At 44.4% G+C, this 22,924-nt stretch overlaps 1 protein-coding gene across 1 annotated transcript in view; it reads left to right on the forward strand.

Moving 5' to 3' along the window:
- The first annotated feature begins 1,821 nt into the window (after nucleotides 1–1,821).
- The window catches only part of LOC104659052 (putative uncharacterized protein encoded by LINC00299), a 47,985-nt gene continuing 26,882 nt past the window's right edge, over nucleotides 1,822–22,924 (forward strand). The window contains 2 exon segments of the mRNA XM_030920519.1: nucleotides 1,822–1,910; nucleotides 13,946–14,071. Coding sequence (XP_030776379.1) covers nucleotides 1,822–1,910; nucleotides 13,946–14,071 — 215 coding nt within the window.

The raw sequence follows: 22,924 nt of genomic DNA on the forward strand, positions 1-22,924 counted from the left end.
CCGTGACACTGAAACAGGTCTTCATTCTTCCCTTTCTCCCAGGAACACCAGCCCCATCTTTTCACCACGGAGTTTCCAGAACCGACCTTTGAAGTATAAAGAAAAAGATCAGATGTTGGGCCACAGTAGAGGGCTTCCACCAAAGGAGGGGTTTGGGGTTGAAGCAGGCAAACAGGCAAGCTCCAGGCAGGGGCTGCCAGCAAGCAGGCTTCTCTCGATGGGGACAACAGTGCCGTAAAGCTGACAGAGTTTAGCTTCATTTGAAGGTGTGAAAAGAACAGCCTGACTCTGAGAGGCAAGTCCACCGAGCACAGGACCCCAGGGGAACTGGTTCTCACCATGCATGCAATGCCGCAGCCACTTCCCAAGTCAGGAGGGCAGCTGAAGTCTTGCAGCGGGGACAGTTGGATCAGCTGTGTCTGTCAGACATCCCCCGATGACACAGAATGCCTCTCTCCTCTGAGAGCAGGACAGTGTGTTAGACAGTCCCTGGTAAATGTGAGCAGCTGCGAGAAAGCCAGCCTTAAGTGGGTCAAATTAACCTCTTCTATATGGATGCAGAGTTGAGCTCCATCATTTGCTGCCCACGAGAGAAAGATTGCCACGGCCTTAAGAAGTGGAAACAGAACTGTTAATATTATTTTTAAGTTGATGCAAAAAAGGACTTCTATCTCCACTTTGAATATGTTGTCATCTTGGGTGAGGCATGAGGACCATGTAAGGTGGTGACCACCACTGTTGGCTTTTTTGGGAGAGCATTGGCTGGTTCCATCCACTACTCTGGGGTGACAGGATGGGAAAAACCAGGGTTTACCAGGCAGGTGTTGGGATTGAGATACACTTTCATTTTTGAAGCACTTTGCAGTCACTAAGTGCTCACCCCTAATTCTCTTCTAGACTGAGTTTGGCCATGGTCTCCCTATGCCTCCCCTGCCTCTTCTCTGAGTCTGAAGGAACATGCTCTCACTGGCAGATGTAAGAACATCTTGTGCTTTATATATATATTTAAACCTTCCTGGGTTGCTTGTCTAACTCACCCCTCCAGTAGCTTAGTGAGATTAATGCCTCTTTCTAAACTGTGATAACTAAGAGATACTTTCCAGGCAGATGCGAATGGGGCTTTAAGGGCTGTGAGGCAGGATGACGAGATCTGGGGTGAGTTTCAGGTTTTACAAAGAACCTTTTGATTTCCTTTTTAGAGGAAACGTAGAAGGGCTTTATCAGCGTAGGTAACACTATAGAGCTGAGTGCAATGTAAATGAAATTCCCGGTTTTCATTTTCCTTCTTCATTTGATATTTGTGAGTTTTAGAAGTAGGACCAGCTGGATTCATCTGCAGAAAACACCACGTGGCTGTGGAGCTCCTTCCGTTGTTAAGAAGTGTGCCTTTGTGCGGAGGGGAAATGTTCTGAAGGCAGATCTGGATGTGAATTTTGGTTCAGACATTTATTAACAGTGGGACCCTAGGCAAGCTACTTTCTGAGCTTTGATTTCCTCATCTGTAAAAGGAGGATAATAAAGGATCTCTCAAAGAGTTGTAAAGATCAGAAGTAAAATACATGCAAAGAAGTAGAGAGGGCTGTTTCAAGTCACTTACTTTTACTTTAACATACTGCTGGTGGGCCAGCAAAGAGTGAAGACAAAGCCATTGGACAGTGAGAGGATAGAGGGTGCTCCATGGATGTGAGCTGCATCTGTGTGTTTACATAGAAGGGAGAGGGAAGGAGCAAATGTGGGCAACAGCTGTCAGTGACACATCATTTCCCCAACAGCCACAAACAAGATAAGAGCCTTGCAGGGGCCCTTAACTGCTGGGTTCTGATGGTTCAAAGAGAAAAAGCACATGATGACTTTGAAGGAGGCTGCCTGGCTGAGCTGATCGGATCACCTAGAGACTGGAAATGCTTTCTGGAAAAGTACATACATCTCTGCTACCCATCTCCCAATCCAGAACTGAGCGTCGCAGATGAAAGATACCTGCCTGTTGGTTTTTTTTTTTTTTCTTAGCTGATTGTTTCGCCCTCTGTAGAGTTTAAGTAAGGTGAGGACATGGGACTGTGGTAGAGCGCTGCCAGTGTCATTCTTGGCTCTTCCAAAGTGTGGTACTGCAGCCACTGGGTTTGAGTTTCACACCGGCAGGTGAGGGTTTGATTGGGTGATGCTCTGAGTGTCTTTCTGCTCTAGGAGTCGACTTGTCTGTGATCCCTGGGCTGTCTCTCACTTCACTGACACTCACTTACCTAAGTCCTGCCATTCAAATGCATCCATTTTAAACCTTGTTACTAAACAATTGCCAAAGTGAAGGAATTAACATCAATTCACACACAAATTCAAAAAATATAAATAAATCAGAAAACATTGGAAGGGAAGAATTCATTCATCTTTTTTCTCTAATAGCCTTAGAGATGAAGTAAGGGATTCCTAGTTATCTTATGCTGGGTTCAGAGCTTGGCTAATATCAAACACATACAATATTTGATGAAACAAATGAAGATTTCCATTTTTCTGCAAGCTGAAGATAAGAATAGCTGTTTCAGAGTTGGACATAGATTCATCAAAAGCAGGATCATGGATCTTTGAAAATTTGGGCTAGATTTCAAACAATAAAAATCCTAAAAATTCAAAGTGAAATTCCCTAAAATTTGCTCATGGTTTTCAACTGTTTTAGTACTGTCACAAAGATGATCTCACTGCATTCTCTCTTTTATAATCTCTTCCACTTACCTCATAAGGTTAACAGACCAGGAGTTATATGCATTTTATAGAATGTGGGTCCCTGTAGTTAAAAAACAAAACAACAGAAAACACATGTCTATTTTATTCCCTATTTTATCTACAGTGGTTAGCATAATAAACATGAAGATGAACATGAAAAGAACTTAAAAAAATGTATGTGAGTGACTGATTTATCAAACGAATGAATAAGAAAACTGAAGTACACACAGCAAGTTAAGCGGTACACCTGATATCATTTTGTATAAGTGCCAAGATTTTAATGAAAGAGACAAAAATGCTGTCTTCTGAAGTCAAAGCTCAAGATTCCATGATCCTATTGCAACAGCTGTCAGTTTAACAGAGCAATTAAAGAGTTCTGCCATTGTATGAGTCTACGATTTCCCTGAGAATGCTGTGTAACAAACAAGTTTGAATTCTCAGTGTCTTGTAATGAATGTGTATGTTTCTTAGCTAGCCGTGCATCTGTGGTTTGGCTGAGGTTCTGCTCATCTTATTGGGCTTGGTCAGGCTTGGTTCCAAGCTCAGTTCAGGTTCAGAGTTGCTCCAGGGGGCTTATTCTGGGGCCCACACTAAAAGGGAAGGGGCTCTCTGGGCCATATTCTTTTTTTTTTTTTTTTTTTTTTTTTTTTTTTTTTTTTTTGAGACGGAGTCTCGCTCTGTCGCCCGGGCTGGAGTGCAGTGGCCGGACCTCAGCTCACTGCATGCTCCGCCTTCCGGGTTTAGGCCATTCTCCTGCCTCAGCGTCCCGAGTAGCTGGGACTACAGGCGCCCACCACCTCGCCCGGCTAGTTTTTTGTATTTTTTAGTAGAGACGGGGTTTCATCGTGTTAGCCAGGATGATCTCGATCTCCTGACCTCGTGATCCGCCCGTCTCGGCCTCCCAAAGTGCTGGGATTACAGGCTTGAGCCACCGTGCCCGGCCTGGGCCATATTCTTCTCACGCTGGATTACAGGAATGCAAAAGGACACGCCAGCCATGAGAGCACATTTACAACCTTTGCTCCTATCAGGTTTGCTTACATTTCCTAGGCTAGAACAAGACACTGACCAATCCCCTCAATAGTCAGTGGGGCAGCAAAGTGTGTTCTATTCCAATGAGAGAGAGAGGGACTGTTTGCTAGATAATAATTCAATTTATCACCACCAGCCTGAAGGGAAGAAATTTAATTGACAAATTCTCAAGCTCTCTGTTAGCTTTGTGATTCTTTAGTTCTTGTGTAACACGTTAAAGGGAGCTTAGTCCTTTGTCAGTGGAAACTGTCTAGTCATACCCTGATCAGAATTCAAGGCCAAGCAGGGACCATTATTTGAGCTGTGGATTCTGCTGTTTGGTATTCACACGTCCCTAATCATCTTGGAAAGTATAATGTTTTCTAACAGCTGTAAAGACAAGAGATTCTAACATTACAAACTATACATAATATCCATGAAATTACATTGAATAATGTAATGATGTGTTATGCTGTCATTAACACATTATGAATACCTAATTTGAGAGGTTAATGAAATTGACAAACATATGAACACTGTGGGTATCATCAATACCACTTAATGACAAACCTCTTGTTTTCATTTACAGAATCATCTGAAATGAGAAGATTCCATCTTTCTAGCTACATTTTCTTGGTCATAAATTAAGAAGAGTCTGCACGATATGTTTTGTTTTAACGTGGAGTGCGAGGTTAGAAAGTATTTTACATTGCAGGTTTATGTAGTAACAATATTTAGAATAAATAAATTTGTGATTATTTGACATGACCATTTGTAGTTTTTTTCTGAAAAGGATTGAACTTGCTAAGGGTAAATATATTTTAGTTGGACAGATTGAAGAGGAAAGTGTCAGGACCAAGGAAAACTGCCCAGGGGAAAAGAATTCTCAACAGTATGTTGTATTCTAGTGAAGGAGCCCCCATCCAGTCTGGACTCAACGGTCTATAGTTTTTCATCTTAAAACTGGGAAGACCGATATGAGGAGGCTGTTTTCTTACTCTCCACATCACTGGTTAAGCTTTTTGTCTAACCAATTGTATTTTAAAGCAGTTCAACCTGTATCCATAGATAAATGAGTATCAGTAAAACTCAACCATATTAGAAGGGGCCCATGTTATTTTCATCTCCAATGTAATATTCCTAAAATAATGGATATAATGGATGTCAACATTTTCATATAAAGTAAAAAATGTGAATATGTTTTTTCTTGAGTGTTAATGTTTTCTGTCCATAAATGATAATAATAATACAGAAATAATAACGGGGAGGCCTTTTATATTGCAGAAAGCATGTTATATACATGATCAGATTTGACCTTTTTAGAAATGCAATGGAGTTATAGAGAAGGCATCGTGATTCCATTTTGCCAATGATGAAATGAGGTCTGGAGAGGCAAAGGGACTTGGCCAAGGTATAATGGCCCTGAAGTGGCAAGGTCATGATGTGGTTAATTCTGTGGTTTTCTCATTACACTCCACAGCTTCTCCACCATCAGCCTTCCAGAAGTCATGGCTTTCCGTTAGCCATTTGTAGTGACACATCAGTCTCATTAGAAATGATTATCTTTTCTAATTATTAAAGTAACAAGTATTCATTGCAGAAAATTTGAAAATATAGAAGAGTGTAAGGAAGAAAATAATAACCGCTCTACTTCTGGAATTTAACTGTGCAAAAATAACACACTTTTAACTCATTTTTTTTTCTTTCTCTCTCTCTCACTCTTGCTCTTGCTCTTGCTCTGCCTCTGTCTCTCTTGCTCTCTGTGTGTGTGTGTGTGTGCCCGTGTGCCATATACATACTTATCATGTGTTCTTGGCACTTTGCACATATTCAATCAATGCTGTGAAGTCGATACCATTATTATTTCTATTTTATGGATGAAAAAAATTGAGGCTCAGAAAGTCTATGTAACTTGCCCAGGGTCATGTGAGTAGGTCTTTCTTCATGTAAAATATGATTAAGCCTCTTCATGGACTCCGAATCTAAGTGCACATGTGCTGCATTTGAGACTTTTAAGGTAAACATCAAGCAAGACATAATTCCCTCTGGGTTTTATTATAAAAGAAGTTTCTCATCTTTGACAGCTTCAGACCTGCAAAGATGACTTCACTTCCCCATTCAAGGATTAAAAGAAAGTCATATGCTTCTGTGTGAGGCTACCATAATTGGCCTCTGCTCCACTCCCAGGGGCAAGTGCTGTACCAGGATAAGTTTGTAGTGAACTATGCGATGTTATTGAGGACAAATAGACCAATGCTGAGGAATTTCTGAAGGCATAGCCTTCATCAAATGGATAATGAAGAAGAGAGATCCCAAGTCAGTGCTGGAAATCACTTGGAAGTTTTGGAATCTTGTCCCTTTTTCAAATCGCCTTACTTGGTGGTCTTTTAGAGCCATATGTTGCGAATTTTCATCTCCATGCAAATCTCATGGAGCTCTCATTAAATATAGGTTCTGACTCATTGGTTTGAGTGGAACCTACTGGGTTGTGAGTTTCTAACTAACTGGCAGGTGGGGCTGATACTGCCGGTCCGTGGGCTATCTCTTTGAGAAGCAAGTGTCTGAAGCACCCCCTCTTGGAATAGTAGAAATACCATTGCTGGCCTGCCACTGCAGCCATGTGGAAACTTTAATTAAGTAAATTATTTATGCTTGCCACAGAACTCTTTCATTAAATGAAATCTCAAGTGGTACCTGGGCATGAAGACGAGTCCTTTGGTTGGGGGCTTGCCTTGCACCTGTGTTTGCATAGCAATCATCCTGTTTCTCATTAGTGGATGTGTTCATTTGTGGTGATTGGGTAAGAAATTGTGTAAGTCCTGAGAAGGTAGAGCTAAAGGCCACCTCGAAGCCCTTCTGTGACCCTCTGCTCTGTCACTGCCTTCATGGAATCCCAAGACAGAAAGAAGAGCTGCTCTGTTTGAAGAACAATTGGGAGCCCCAGGACCTGCCGCTGTGGCCACCTCTCATTTTCCCACTCACAGAAATGGTCCCTGAAGTATCCCATGGAAGGAGAGGTGCTGGTGGGTCAACCTGATGCCTCCTGGGTTTCAGCTCAGCTTCACTCCATGTTATCTGTGTGACCTTAGTCAAGTGATGGAATCATTCATGGAATTCCAGAGAAAGTTAAAAAGATAAAGTGTCTAAAATGCTCAACAGAGTGGCTGGTCCGTATTAAGTACTCAACACATGTGAGCTATTACCATGGCTGTTAGGATCATTATTATTACTGTTGTTGTTAGTTCAGGGTCTCTGTGGGCCACTGTTTGAAAGCCTTCAGTATAGGAGCAAGAATGTAAGATGCTTAATCAGAGGACCTGGGCTCAAGTACAGGTAGCTTGGGCAAGTAGCTCATGTGAGGTTGCAGAGCCCTAGTTCTTGCATCTATAAAATGGGGATAATAGCAGCTACCCTGAGAGCTGTTGAAGGATTAACTGAGATAATATAGGTAAAAAGCACATCAAAAGAAATAATGTATCCTCCTAGTCGGTTGCTGGTTTCTAAATAGATGAATTCCTGAAGATTCACCATTTACTCTGAAATATTAAACTTTGTATTGGTGCCCATTTATGCATCATGTTGATGAGCGCATTTTGAATGATACATAGATCTATTTCCCAGAATGATTGCAACATCCTTCAGGAAACTTTAAAGGCAGGTCTTAGCAGCTTGGAATGATTTAGTCTCTCCTATGAAAGCCTGGAGACAGGTGTATGCTTGGGTGGGTTCATGGAGGGGTTTGGCTTTTTGTGTGATGAACGTGGCTATCTCCACCACTGTATGTCCCTCTGGCTGGCTACTTTCTCAGTAACTAAATTACTCAGTAACTAAAGCAGGAGGCTTTCTATTCTCTGGTCTTGAATTTTTTCTACCCACAGGCTTTGTGCTTTTAATATTGTCTCCTTCTTTCTAATATTTTCAAAAACTCTTCCAGCTCATTAGGGAGAGAAAATTTCTACCACAGAAAACCTGGGACAAAGAGTCAGGTGTGGACTGTCACTCTTTGATTGGCAGTAGGAAATCAGAATGTCAGAAAACGCAGAATTTTAGAATCTAAGAATTCCGGGAAAATCAGGACACTCTTATGCCAAAATCTTCATTGTCACCTCCAAAAATATTTCAGCACAGTGCATAGAATTAGGTGTTTTACAGAGCAGGTTAAAAACAAACAGTCTTTAATGTTTTTGGAGAGTGTTTTTCGTCTACGAAAGCAGTCAAACCCTTTTATTCAACACAGTCTCAAAGATAAACCAAATATGATAAATTAATCAGAGACTCTTGCTCTGGCTGAGGTTGGGGAATGCTTGAAAAGGATGCTTGATGCCCCAAGTCTGCCCCTGAGAGGAACCCCCAGAGCCCTGGATGCTTCATTGAGTAGTGGAACTGAAGACTGCAGATTTCCAAGCAAACAGCAGTGAGTGATAAGATATGAGGCCGCTGTTGACGAGTGGTTTCTAGAGTCCACCTCAAATTGATACTATTCTTGTCCTAAATCAGCACCCACTCTGCAGGTCTGAGCAGGTCTAGCAGGCAACCCTGAGTCTTTTTTTTTTTTTTTTTTGAGACAGGGTCTTGCTCTGTTGGAGTGCAGTGGCAGATCATGGCTCACGATAACCTCTACCTCCTGGGCTTAAGCAATCCTCCCTCTTTAGCCTCCCGAGTAGCTGCAACTAAAGGTATGCACCACCATGCCTGGCTAATTACTGTTTTTTGCCATGTTGCCCAGGCTGGTCTTGAACTCCTGGGCTCTAGTGATCCACCCAACTCAGCCTCCCAAAGTGCTGGGATTACAGGCATGAGCTACCATGCCCGGCCTGCCCTGAGTCTTTGGAGACAGTCTTATCTGCATTCATTCCTTCTGGTCAAGGTCTCTCTTCCTGACTTGCATTTCTGTAGCTTCTTTTCATTCCTTATCTTGTCCCAACTGCATATCATCATGGATTGAACAGTCTCATCTCTGATCTAGGAAGATATTCCTTTTAATTTATTCCCATTTTTGGTATGAATAAACTCCACCCTTCTTTGCCCTAGGTTCTGTTAGGTGACTGGGTGTGCACAATGAGGACTCTGAAGAACACCAGGTCAGAAGACTGATCCCACTTCTGGGCCTTATAGAATCTGGAGATAGAAGAGATAAGGTGTCAGAATTGCTTTACAACATCCCAGGAAAATGTTCTTCTAACTCCTGCCTGAAAGCTTCAGTGATGGGAGGCTCACGGCTTGTGCAGCCACCTGCCCTTCTGATGATTGTCTCTTGTTGTTCGAGGCCACACATTTCCTCTTGTCCTTCAGGCTCTCAAAGTCCACTTCATAACCAATGTCCAGTGACGTCACTCCTCTTGGGCTCACTGTCTTCATTGATCACGTGGTGAGAGGAGCACTGGGTTAATTAGCATGTGTGAAAAACCCTGAACGCCATCAGACCCCCAGCTCATTCTCATTAGTGTCAATCACGTTGCTGCTATGGTTGTTGCTATTAGGATAATTGTCACGCCACTCTTTCACCTTCTGCCTGGCTCCTTTGGCACCGCTTGGCTTCATTAGACCACTTGCTGGTTCTCAGACACACCATGCACCCACACAGCACCCCGGTCCTACAGTGGCTCCTCTACAGGATGCCCAGGGCACCCTCCTTCCCAGCATTCCTGCCCTCACCATGCTCCCTCTCTCCTGAAAACCTTGACTCACCCTTTGGAGCTCAGCTACAACCCAAGTTGCCCAGGACACCCCTAACCTCATGTGGGAATCTGATGCCTTGGGGCTCAGGGGCAGCCTCTGCTGCTAGCAACTCTCTGATATTGAAAAATGTACTCACCTTCCCTAAGCCTCCATGTCCTTATTCTTAAAACAGAGATAATGTGTTTATTGCAGGTTGTTGTAAATATTAAATGAAATGAGATATTTAAGTTGTGTGTTGGATAACACATCAGCCATTCCCTCTTTCAAACACATTTTTCTACCTGATTCTCACAGCAGCCTGGGAGGCAGGGATCTTTGCAGGTGAAAACACTCAGCTTTGGGAGTGGCTGATGCAGGGCTACCCAGTTCCTAAGTGCTTCATTCAAACTTGAACCTAGGACTTTGGAATTTACATATTTTGTGTTAGCCACTGAAAATTTGCAAAATTATTGCTGATGGATCTAGTAGGGTCTCAAAAAATTCTCAAATCAATGAGATCAAACAGAACTCTGTGATATTCTGATTTTTCATTCTTATTTATTTACTTGCATTTATGTTGGGTTTTGACTGCAAGATTCTCTGGAGAAATCAACTAAAATTTTATTATGAAGTGATATGGTTTGGCTCTGTGTCCCCACCCAAATCTCATCTGGAATTGTAATCCCCACATGTCCAGGGAGGGGCCTGGTGGGAGGTGATTGAATCATGTGGGCAGTTGGCTCCATGCTGTTCTCGTAGTGAGGAAGTTCCCACGTGATCTGATGGTTTTCGTGAGTTCTCATGAGATCTGATGGTTTTAAAGTGGCAGTTTCCCCTGCTCACTCCCTCTCTCTCCTGCTGCCATGTAAGACAAACCTTGCTCCCTCTTCTGCCATGATGGTAAGTTTCCTGAGGTCTCCCCAGCCAAGTGGAACTGTGAATCAATGAAACCTCTTTAGTTTAGAAATTACCCAGTCTCAGGCATTTCTTTATAGCAGTGTGAAAATGGACTAATGCATGAAGGAATAGATGGATATAGAATAGAAGTTGCTTTCTTGTTGCTGGGCACCAAAATGGGTTTTCTAGGTTGTTTGGCTTTTGGGGGGCCTGAGAGCCCCCCAAAACAAAGGAATTTAAAAGCCTAAAAGCCAAGTAGCCTCTTCTGACATAGTTATGATGGTTTCTGTCACCCAGGATCTGCATATGGGAATAACAATACATAGCTCACGTTGAAAAAGTGCTTGAGGGTACACAGAATGTTTTTTTCAGCCCCACGCTTTGGTTGATGCAAGCCAGCCAGCAGCCCTGTGAGGCTGTGTGAGTGTGAGACTTACTACCTCCAGCCCAGCCTGCCCATGTTGACTATCCTGCTAAGCCCAGTGGGGGTGGCCTGTGCCTGGGTCTGCTGCTGTTCCTCACCCCTCACTTCCAAAGCCACATCAGGCGTGCTTCTATCTTGAAGACTGCAGATCCACCTTGAACAGGAGCCAGCTCTCATCGCGTCATTCCTGACAGATTTCTTAATTAATCTGCTCAGATTGTCAATAATGTAATTCACTGTTGATTTAGAAACTAGTTATATGAGGACTGCTAGGGCCATTGTGGGAAAACATCTGAATAATTCAGCTAATAGATGGGAAACTCACCCAGATTGCCAGGGCACAGGGAGGGAGCAGCTAATTCGAACGGGATGAGCTCAAGTAGGGTGATTCCGGCAAATTCCAGGGAGCAGGGAGAGGTTGTCATATTGCTAGGGGCAGCAGCTGCCTGGTTTAATTATTGTCATTTTGGTTTTTGGGAAAAAGCACATGGGCCCACACTTGCAGGCAGAGGCCATTAACACACTCTTGAAAAAGAGTGGAGTTTCAGTGTAAAGTACACAATGTGGCTGATTCTACCTCCGAGCTGTGCTCACATCGTTAGTGGGGCTTATTCTAGACATACTGTATTTATAATTTCAAATAATGTGACTATAATTTGAAATTTGTGAATTTAGTAATAAGTAACATAAGAGAACTGTCAACATGACCTTTCCCCCACTGGGAGATTCATAGTTGTTTGGGTTTATCCCAGGATTGTGTAGATGTCTTGAGATTACAGTAATCATCCTTGGGGCCATGGTAGAAAATGCAGTTTATAGATGGATGAGTCTAATGATGTGAAGAGTCTTACATAAACATAAAAACCCAATTCTATTTAGTTATATACATAACATTTTGTTTTTATTGGAAATAATAAAATTATATGGAGTTGAGCTATACTAAATTTTTTGCTATGGTGGCTAGAGTTTTCACAACCCTTAAGTGCAGTTAAGTTAGTGTTTAGATGTAAATGTTAAGAATTATGGGACTTCGGGAGGAAATATTAATTTGGTTGCATTTATCTGCGGCGTCATATGCTTTTCTTCTGTTTCTCTATCTTGCCTTCTCTATCTTCCAACATCCTCACATGCACAAGAGCACATGTATGCACACACACACACACACACACACGCACACGCATTGCCCTGTTGGTCACCTCTCTCCCAAATTTCTATCCTGAAGACCTTCAAAGAGAAAGAAAGACTAGCCATATCCAATTCCAATATTTTGACACTAGTACAATTCTCGCACAGCAGAGTCATCCTGCTTGAGATATCTTGCTTTATATCTTAACAACATAATGGTTGATTTTATGTCTGAACTAGATTGGGAACCTTAGGGGAGAGAATTGGATTTTGAAAGCTTAGCAAACAGAGCTTCAGCAAATAATTTGTCTGTGAATCAATGAAAGAATCACAAATACGCTGTCTGTAAATGAGCTCTGGGTTTCAGATGAATGCACCTGCTACCGACCCTAGCGTGACATGTGCATGGCAGCCCTGAGGATCAGGTGCGGGTGCACATCACAGAACACCCCACGAACAGACGCTCCGGTGACACAAAGGCTAGTTCACTCTCTCTGTAAACTCAAGCTGTGGATGGCTGGGTGACCGTGGCATGGTCACCCCCACTCAGGCCCCTCCTGTCTTATTCTTCCACTATGCTAGCTCATGGCTTGCTTAAATCTCAAGGTTATCTCATGGTCAAGATATTTGTGGGTGTTCTAGATATCACATCCATATTTCAGAGAGCAGAAAAGAGGAAGAGGGAAAAGAGTGCCACTCCCTTCCCTTCTGCTTTTATGAGGCAGCCTTTCTGAAAGCCCCCCGCCTTGCCATTTCACCCCCACATACACCTCCACATACACATTTCATCTTGCACAGCCTCTGCCAGAGCTCAGATGGCCACACCCAGCCAGAGAGAGGGTGGTAAATGTAGTCTTTCTAGTGGAACATCCATAACATTGAGTAACATATGCCGTGTTCTAGGGAGGCGGAGGGACCGGCTATTTGAAGATATTTTGCAGGATATGTCATAATACCTAACCTATTCCTAGCAATAGTACATGCTTTAAAACAAGCAATTATAACTTTAATGAAACCACAGATAAATAATTCCCATATTTTATAGAGTGCCCAAGTATTTTGAATTGAGAAAATAATTTGGAAAAAAGTATTTTGTAATGATACCCTAGGACTAGAGAGTATCTGTCTGTCACTGTCCCTGTATACATTCTCAGCTGCACTCAGGAAGACTAAGTGGTGATAAATGCTCTCAGTTGTGGGCTGGTGCTGTGGCAGGTCCCTGAGTTTTCTAACATTGGCTACTGGAAATGGTTTGTCTTTTATTGAACAATAGTTTGTTGTGATTTAAGGGTGTCATGCTTACATTTTCTGATCATGTATTCCCTGGGAATCTAATTTGTAAATAATTACTTGACAGAAACTGAACTGGCTGGAAAATTCTGAGTATGCAGAGGCAGAGGCAGGCCCCTGGGAGGGGACTTCAGCTGAAAGGCTGAGCACCTGAATGGTCTGACCATAATTTCTCATCTCAGCAGTTAACAGCTAATAAGGTCCCTTGTTTCAAAAAAAAAAAAAAAAAAAAAAAAAAAAAAAAAAAAAAAAAAAAAACAAATTCTCAGGCTCCAGAAGCAATGGACACCCTTAGCTGGTCATTAGCAGCCGTGGCTTAGGTGGAGTGCTGAGGAGACGATTTTCCCCTTTCACCTCTCCACACCAGAGAATGCGGGGAGGACAGTGTTGTTCTTTCTGTGTACAGAGCCAGGGGGGGCTAGGGCAAGAGGTTGCTATGGACTGAATGTTTGTGTCTCTGCAATTCCTATGCTAAAGCCCTAACCTCCTCTGTGGCTGTATTTGGAGATGGGGCCTCTAAGGAAGTAATTAAGGTTAAATGAGTCATAAGGGTGGGGCCTTGACTTAATCATATGTGTGTCTTTACAAGAAGAGACAGCAGAGCGCTCCCTGCCTCTCAGTTTGTGTGCACACTTCTGGCCATTTGGAGACGTAGCCAGCAGGTGGCCGTCACCAGAAACCAACCCTGCTGGACTTTGACCTTGGACTTCCAACCTCCAGAACTGTGAGGACTAAGTTTCTGGCCTCCTCACCTGCTCTCTCTCAGCAGGCGGGCCCATGTCTTCTGCCTTCCGTGGGCCACTCATTCTCTGGATTTTCCATTTCAGCAGTGCCTGAGCCTCTACTGGCTGTTCAACACTGGCTGCACTTATGGAAACCACAGACAAAAGATGGAAACAGCCTCCACCAGCATGGGGATCAGGTGTGAGGCAAACACAGGGGACAAAGCCTGTATTAGTTAACTCGCATTTAGCACTGACCATACACCCATGTTCAAGGCACTCAATCCACATGAAATCATTCAGGGCTCCAAATAACCCTCCGAGGGAGGAAGGAGAGGCTGCTGTTATCCTCATTCTACAGGGAAAGAAAGAGGCTTAGGGGTGTGACGTGGCTTTTCCAAGGACACAAAGCCAGTGAGTGGCAGAGCCAGGGGTCACACCCGGACCGTCTGCATCAGGCCTCGCGCTCAGCCAGGTGCCATAAAACCATCTCACCAACATCCAGCTGACAGGTGCTTCTGTAACTAGAGCCCAGGACCCCACCAGCACACAGAGGAGGCACCGCCTCTGATCTCGGGGACCAGCGAAAATCTCCCAGGGGAAGTCAAATCTAAGTGAAGATCTGAAAGGACAGGCAGGAGCCTGCTGTCATAAAGAACGAGAGAAGGGGCTTCCAGACATCTGGGGCAGGGGAGTCCTGGGGTCCTGTGAATGTAGAGAGCAGGAGGTGGGGCTGGGAGGACTCAGGGCATGGGCAGGGGTCCACGCCACAGGGAGAATGAAAACACACCGAGAACCATCAGAGGGTTCAATCAGGGGGATGGCAGGGTCACACTTGCCTTTTAGAAAGATTTCTGCAGCTACCCTGTGGAGAATGGGTTGGAAGCGGGGTACAATGGGAGGAGTAGCCACTGCTTTTGAGGCAGGGAGACCGAGCAGAAGGATAGAGCCGCATTCCTGCAGATGCGATGGTAGCTCAAACCACAGCTGTAGAGGTGAGTGAAGAAGTAGCCCGGAGTGTGCGAGCTGGCTTGTGTCAGTTCATTGAGAGCTAATTGTTACACTTTGAGGAAACTGGGGAGCTGGTTATTCAACACAGCCATTATTAAACATTAAATTAAAAAAATTTACAACAAAACAAATGGTAGCAAAAGCAAAGGTGATAAATACTCAGATTCATCACTTCCTAATTATTTTGCTATGATCTGTTTTCCTGAAGGTATCTATGCCCTTCCTGTCTGTAGGGTGGCACACTATACCACGGTGGCCACTGCCTGTCTCTTCCCAACTCTGCATTCAGTGAAGTCATGTTGGTCTCCACTGGTAACTTAAAATTTGCTATTCTTAAGTGGGAGTGTTTACAATAAGGAAATTGGCAAACATTGAAAATCAAGTTTTATTTTTTTCAACTGAGCACACCTCTGGATAAGCCACTGCATTCTAGAGATAGAGCACATGGAGGAACCCCATTTATCCTTCCAGATCCATCCCAGAAGCCTCCTCTAGCCACAGCCAACAGCCTCTCTGCCCTCCGGAGCCACTTAACCTGTCCTGCGCTTCCCTCTCATCACTATGGCTGGTGTCAGCCTTTCCTTTCATTCTGCAGGGTTCTTCTTGATGGCAAGATCTGTGCCTCATTCATTTCTAGAACAGAGGTAGTACAGATTTGGGCTCCTTATGCCTCTTTGAAGTGAGTGGGCAAGTGAGCAGGGGAATGAGATGGCTTTGCTTTTCGACCTTTGTCTCTCTTCTGTCTTTTTGGCAGCCCTCTCTCACTTACTGGGTAGGATACTTAGATCATGATAAACCTTGGGCAGCTTTTGGCCTCTGAAGCAGCCTGGTGGCTGATGTGATGTTTTACATAAACGTCTGTACAGCTTGATGCCAAAATGTCTACTGAGAAACTACTTCAAAGGGGCTACTTTTGAAAGAAACTACTTTGAAAACGACTTGATAGTTAGCTGGGCCAAGGAAAATGTACCCACTAGCAAGGACCAGTACTTCAAAGGCATTCTGAAGGACAATTTAAAAGGAGCATCACGTGTCCGGATCACCTTGGGGGAAGTTGTCTTTGAAACTGATCTAAATCAAGGGCAATAGGGCGCAAGGACATCAGATTTGTTTGAAGACAACAGCATCCTGTTAGTCTTGGAAAATAATTGCACAAAGCCACCAAAGTGCCACTTCCTCCCTTCCTCCCACACACCCTCCCGCCACACAAGCCTCTCTGCATCAGAGATCTTTCCAGGCCCGCTTCTGCCTTGGGTGTCACTTTGGTTAACCATTTGAGGGCAAATACTCGGAACGTTGATAAGAGGGTTAGTTAGAAAGACATCCCACTTCTCCTGTTTACTTGTGGGGTGCCCCCTTCTCTGGGGCCCATTCCCGCAGGCTTGCCTTGGTAATTTTTCTAGACCCCAGAGGTCAAGAGATCTGAGTTCAAGGACTGGTCACTCCCTCCCATGAGAGCCAAGCCTTTGCCGCCATCTATAAAGTTAAGCTGCTCAGTCCACTTGCCTGTCTCTCCGAGCTGCCGAGAAGTCGGAGGAGTAAATGGTGAGAAGCCACCAGGGTGCTGAGCTGGGGTGCTAGTCGTTCTCCACGCCACTTCTAGTTTAAGTACCCTTGTATTTTAAAGGAGGAACCCCAGGCCCAGCCACAGTGGGCGGCTTGACCAGGCCACACATAGGCACTTTACTGCAGGACTCGGGAGTGGGATCCTGTGCCCTTCTGCTCTAAACTACATCTGCCTTTCTTAATTATTAGCCCTGTCAGGTAATGATTGCCACCCATTTCGTTATAAATTTCCATCCAGGGAACGCATACATACCCAGCCACCCCCACCCCATCACCACCACATGCCCTCTGCCACTTGGTTTCAGATGGAGTAAAAGTTCCCCTCTCCTAACATAGCCATGTTAACCAGGTGATTGTTCTCTCCCTGTCATCATTTAATATACAGCACTATAAAATCAGAGTGCATATACATGCATAACTGTATGTTAATATATAAATAATATTAACAATCATGATAGCAACAACATACATAGCACTGACTATGTGCCAGGGCTTATTCAAAGTGACTTGCATATGTTACCTCTTGTAATCCTGACAATTCTGTTAGGTAGATACTGTGAGTATCCCGTTTTCATGTGAGGAAACTGAGATACAGAGAGGTTAAGTAATTTGCCCAAGGTCTCATAGCTAGTAATTGACAGAGCCAGAATTTGAACCCAAGCAGTCCAGTTTCAAAATCTATGTATGTGTGGACACATATGCTTTACTGTGTGAAATACTCAAGACTACGTGTGTCCTGGATGTTAGGGTGAAAGAAAGGATTGTCAGGGCTCTGATGTGCTAACTTCAGACTCTATCCCATTGTACTGTAATACGCCTGACCTCAGACCTGGTAAGTTGTCCCAGGAGGCTGGAACAAGACAGAGCAGATCAGGCACCGACATCCTGCCCTGGCTCTGGCCAGGGCTTCAGTCCCCAGCCGGGCCTCCCCACCTCCTGGGTTCCTGCTGCAGCTTCTTCCTTCATACTCTGGCCATCGCTGCAGCTGTGCCAATGTCCTGTTCCCTCTGCACACTGAGCATGCCGGATCCTGTTGGCTGTCCTAGAGGGTCTGGCCTGACACAGATCGCAGCTTTCCTTTTAGAACACCGCTGCCTTCTCCTGGGTCGCCAGTCTTGGTCAGCTTCTCAGCTCTTTCCCGGGGGAAGCTGATTATTTACAAGACAGGAGCTTCCAAAGCATGTCCTGGAGGACCAGAAGTAACCAGAAGTGACCCTCATCAGCACTTGCTGCCTTGTTTCCATGCTGGGTCAGTTAGCTCGGGGACCAAAGACAGGGACACAGAACTCAGAATTGCAATGCACTCCAGAAAGTACCTAGAAGTGTACCTGCCTCTTGAGAGGGGGCAAAGTTTGAGAACATCCCTGTCTTCCTGCCACCCTGTGAGTCCCACTGTCCCCTCAGTCTAGCAACAGAGTTGGCCTTCAGTAAGAGTTTATCGAATAAATGTGTTCCTGGGTTATCCCCACCTTCCCAGTTTTGCTCATTCGTTTCTTCAGTCATTCAGTTAGTCTTTTGTTGAACTTGTATTGTGTGCCAACTGTGTGCTAACTACAGAAAGTACAGACACCAACTTTTAGCCTCAGAGAAACTTCATTTCAATGGGAGAGACAGAAATGTACACAGATCATCATCTTGCAATGAGGTGAACGCAGCAATGGAGAAAAGACAGGCATTCAGGAGAGCCAGACCTGTGGCAGGGAAGGGCATGGTATGTGGGGGGTAGAGGAGGGGTCAGGGAAGACCCTGCCAGGAGGAGAGAGAACTGAGAAGTCACCCTGAGGCAGAAGAGCCAGAGAGCAGGGCCCTGAGGTCGGCAGGAGATGCACCCTGAGTCTGCAGGCCGCCTTTCCATGACCGTAATGCCTCTAAAAGCACTGATTTCCCACCAAAGCTTCTTGCTTTGGCTTCTGGGAGATCATTTGGGATCACTCGGACGAGGGAGAATAGACCTCTGGAAGTTGACCACTCGCATCCTTTCCTTTCTACCTTCTGCCTTCTTTCTACCTTTCTTTTCACTTGTCGGCAACATTCAAGTGGGCTCAGGAAAGTGGAGCTGCTTCTCCACCCAGAGCCCCCCAGAGCCCGTGTTCCAATTACGTAATGGATTCTAAAGGCTTCCCCAGATGGAAGCCATTTCACTACCAGTGGGCTTTGATGAGCGCAGGTTCTTCCTAAGGCAACGTGGGCCTTTAGTGCAAGTTTCAAATGCAATCCTCAGATAAGACCATTTTCAAAGGCCTTTAAAATGCAGATAGCCTCCGGAATAGGTTTCAGGCTCCATGTAAATCAGAAGCCACTCGGAAACAGGGAAGCCAGCCTCCATACATCCACTCACACACCGCCAAGATGCAGAGCCAGGATGTAAGCCTGAAGGGCGGCCTGTGTCTTTATACTTCGATTACTTGGATGGGCAGGAGCCCAGGTGAGTCGCTTCTGCAGCTACGTTCTTGGGTAACAATCCCACATAGAAGATAAAACCAAATTGGACTTGGATTTCACACTTGATCCAAACTCTTGATTTTATTAAGGAAGCTGAGGCTGGGGGAAGTTAAAAGAAGTTCCGAAGTTAAAGTAACTAGTGAGTGGTAAAGTGAGGATCAGTGCCTTGTCTTGCAGCCAGTGTTTTTGACACTACCTTACGTTCAGTGGCCTTAGAGAGAACGTTTTTTTTTTTTTTTTTTTTTTTTTTTTTTTTGAGACGGAGTCGCCATCTGTCACCAGGCTGCAGTACAGTGGCGCAATCTCGGCTCACTACAGCCTCTGCCTCCCGGGTTCAAGCAATTTTCCTGCCTCGGCCTCCTGAGTAGCTGGGATTACAGGTGCCCGCCATCACACCCAGCTAATTTTTGTACTTTTAGTAGAGACAGGGTTTCGCCATGTTGGCCAGGCTGGTCTCGAACTCCTGACCTCAGGTGATTCGCCTCCCAAAGGGTTGGAATTACAGGCGTGAGCCACCACGCCTGGCCCAGAGCGAACTTTTAATGTAATTTACCAACACTTATGATCACCTATGTGCCAAGCATCACACTAGGTGTTGTGGGGCTACACCTATGTGCCAATCATCATACTAGGTGTTGTGGAGCTACACCAACAAGGAGTGTAGGGCCTTGGCATGTAAGTGTATTACTACAGTTTAGTGAGGGATGAAGGTTCCCATGTATTAAATTGACAGGCAGTGCTGAGTGGCATCATCACTAAACAGAGAGGTATAGGTAGCTGCAAACTCCAAAATGTTCCTTTGAAAAAGAGAATTGAAGCCAGGGCAAACATACCGTGCTGAGTGATGGATGCAGAGGGAGTAGGGAGTTCCTGGTAAACACTGTCTCTGGAAATATACCAGAATGAATCACTCTTTTAATATCATGATTCCAGCGATATCTTTGACAATTATTCTTAAATTTTGTTTCTAAATCAAACAAAAGTTTTGAGTTGCTTTTTCTTCTTCTTTCTCACTTTCTTAGAAGGAGCAGTGCTGCCTAAAATGGTGAGTGTGCACACATACACACACACACATTTGGAGTTTTTCTTTTCAACAGAGAGAATTCTGCGCTATAAACTCTCCTTCAGTTAGATTATACACAAGTGTTGACTTTCAATTCATACCTCTGATATGAGTCATTGAGTGCTCTGATTCTTAGTTTATTTGTGCTGTTTTCAGTAAAATGGATTGAATGTGGGGTTATCCAACCATGATGTGGTGCCTTGCTGCCTCTGACACGGGACTGATGAGATCTGAGTGCTTGGCACTATCTTACAGGAATGTCAGAATCGGATTTGGTCGGTAGCCAGCTTTCTACCTTCTCTGGAACACGGACAGAACATCTGGGAAAATTCTCAACTTATTACCCAGAGCCCCAGACATTCCCATGCCACCTCATCTCTCAGAACCTGACTCCACACTGTTAACTGGCCTTATGTACCGCTTACATAGCTGACCATGGTTACGAACCTGCTTTAACATCTTATCTTTGTCTTAGAAGCATTGAAGGCTCAAGTTTTCAGAGCTCACAACAAAATCATGATATCTATTTCTAAATTAAAATTTCAGATTTCCAGACTTCCCTAGCTACTGTATCTTCTGCCTCTCTTTTGGAGAAATTGTCTTTCAACATCTCCTCCAGAGTTGAGAGTTTTAAACCAATCCTCCGGGACAGGCTTCAGGGGTTCTCTGAATCCTCTTTCACTCTGTGTAAACTTCTCCATGTTTATGAGCCTTTGTCTATATTTCTGGAGATAAGGCCCACGTGTTTATCAGCTACTCATAGTGACCCAAGGCCTCAGATGGGTTAAAAAATCTGTTGCAGAGATTTCCTATGATTTTGAAAGTAGAAAGGCTCTGAGATAGTGCTTAATTGAAACTCTCATTTCACATATGGGGAAACTGAGGCCCATAGAGATACAATTCTTTTTCTCAGGCCAATCATAGCATGGAAGTCCAGAAGCAAAAATCTGATTTTTTTAAACTTGTAAGTACCTTCCATTGTTCCTTATCTTGCCTAAGATTGACTTCTGGGAAGCCTGGTAATCTGTGTACAGGGAGTAAGGATGTTAGATGACTGTCTTTGGAAGAACTGTTTTTCTCCTTTGCTTTTTTGGTAATTTACTCTGGCAGTGGGTAGCTATTTTATTCCCAGACTTGTTCAGAAAATCCTGTTCACGCTGTTAAAGTCTTTGCCCATGCAAATACCCGTGCTGTTCTTGGCCATCAGGAACCATCACACTGGGGCATTGCTCCATTGTGCGTGTGTGCACATTTCCAGGCACGTGCGCAAGTGTGCACTTACTAATGGAATTGCAAAGCAAACTGCAAATGCCCATAATAGGGAATCAAGAGAAAAGTCTCAAGTTAGACTTTTGTTTAACACTTGGCTTCCTAGAGGTTTGTAAAGAAGGTGTCTGTTTAGGGAAAGCCTTATTAAGCCTGGATGGTTGCCCTTAGCAAATGAAAGTGTTGACTAAACCTTGCTCTCTGTTGTGAAATGTAAGTCTAGTGAAATTCAAACACATTGTAAATTTACTAATCAGCTTTAATCAAAGCAGAGGGATATAAATACTCCCAGAGGGTGGCTCCCTGTGAGGACAACTGATGAGGTGACTTGAGAGGCCCTGGGTGGCTCTTAGGAGAGTTAAGGATGTCCATGGCCATCCCTGCTGCAGCATGAGCCCGTGTTTGTATGAAAGCACTGGCTCCAAAACAGCCTGGAAGATAGCTGACAGAACACCTAGAGTGAAACTTGTATTTTACCAGCAAACTAAACCAAGGTCCCTAGAGAAATGGCTTTGCTCAGGCTTCACACTGTGGCTTAATGGCAGGTCAGAGATGAGGGCCCCACACCTTGGTGTCTAGCCAGGGATCTGGCCCTGGCACAGTGTTGCTGAGTCATGTCCGGCTGCCTAGGGGATATCGCAGAAGGAGCCCCTGGAGGACACACGCATTCGTCATCTGTTCAAAACTGCACAGCAGGTGAATGGCGACATTGACGCTCTCACAAAAACAAGACTGCATGGAGAGCAGCGTGCTCAGCACTTAACAGGAGTTATCTTAGTAAGTCTTTACTACGCTGTGATGAAGTAGGTAGCATTCTTACAACTGTCATTTTACAGACGAGGACACTGAGGTTCTAGGGGGTTAAGAAACTTGCCCAAATGATGTAATTAGTAGGTGGCCAAGCTGGAATTCCAAAGCAAGGATTTGTAAAGATTATGCTCATCAAAACTCCCACTGCCCTTGTCTGTTTTTGCTTTTCCCCTAAAGCATACCTACGTTTTCTTGTCTCAGAGAATAGGATGCGTGAAGGACTTTGGTTCTCATTGGCCAGAGACATCGAGTCCATCTCAGTCCGAAGTCCTGGGGTCTGAGGTACCCTGAGTGTGTGGAGTCCCTCCTAGGCAGGATGCAGTTTGACTGACAAGTTCCTTTTCCTTTATTTTCTCCTATTTAGCCACCTGCTTTTCCTGATATCCTCTTTTAGGAGGTTGTTAGGCCCCTGGGCCAGAGGCCTTTTACAGCAACCTAAAAATTGCCTTGTAGCAATCTGATGATAATTTTTTACAATAATTTGCATCTTATTTCTAAATACAGTAACAATTTGGGGTCTTTCGTGTTAGTTTTGTGTTTTGGCTCACCATCATTAGTTTGGATTTGTCGTGTGAAGTTCCCCAACTCCTGGCCTATTTCCACCCACCCTTTTATTCATGGGACAAACAGTAACTGTGTACCTACCCCCAGAACCTCCTATGACAAGGCACCCTGGGGCTTAGAGTAAGTTGTCCTTCCTTTTTTTTTTTTACTGTTAATAACACAGATAAGACTGCAATGACTATCTTGGTTGACACACAGCTTTCCAAATGCTTGTCGATAGCTCTCTGGTGTACGACCTTAGTCTTTATTGCGTCCCTGCCTCGCCCGCCCATCCTGCCCTCAAGGGGATACAGGGCTCCTCTTTGGGAAGATCGAGGGTTGGCAGAAAGGAAAGATTTCCTTCTGACTTGTGATATGGCC

The sequence above is a fragment of the Rhinopithecus roxellana genome, chromosome 17 (assembly GCF_007565055.1).
Source record: "Rhinopithecus roxellana isolate Shanxi Qingling chromosome 17, ASM756505v1, whole genome shotgun sequence".
In the NCBI taxonomy this organism is placed as follows: domain Eukaryota; kingdom Metazoa; phylum Chordata; class Mammalia; order Primates; family Cercopithecidae; genus Rhinopithecus; species Rhinopithecus roxellana.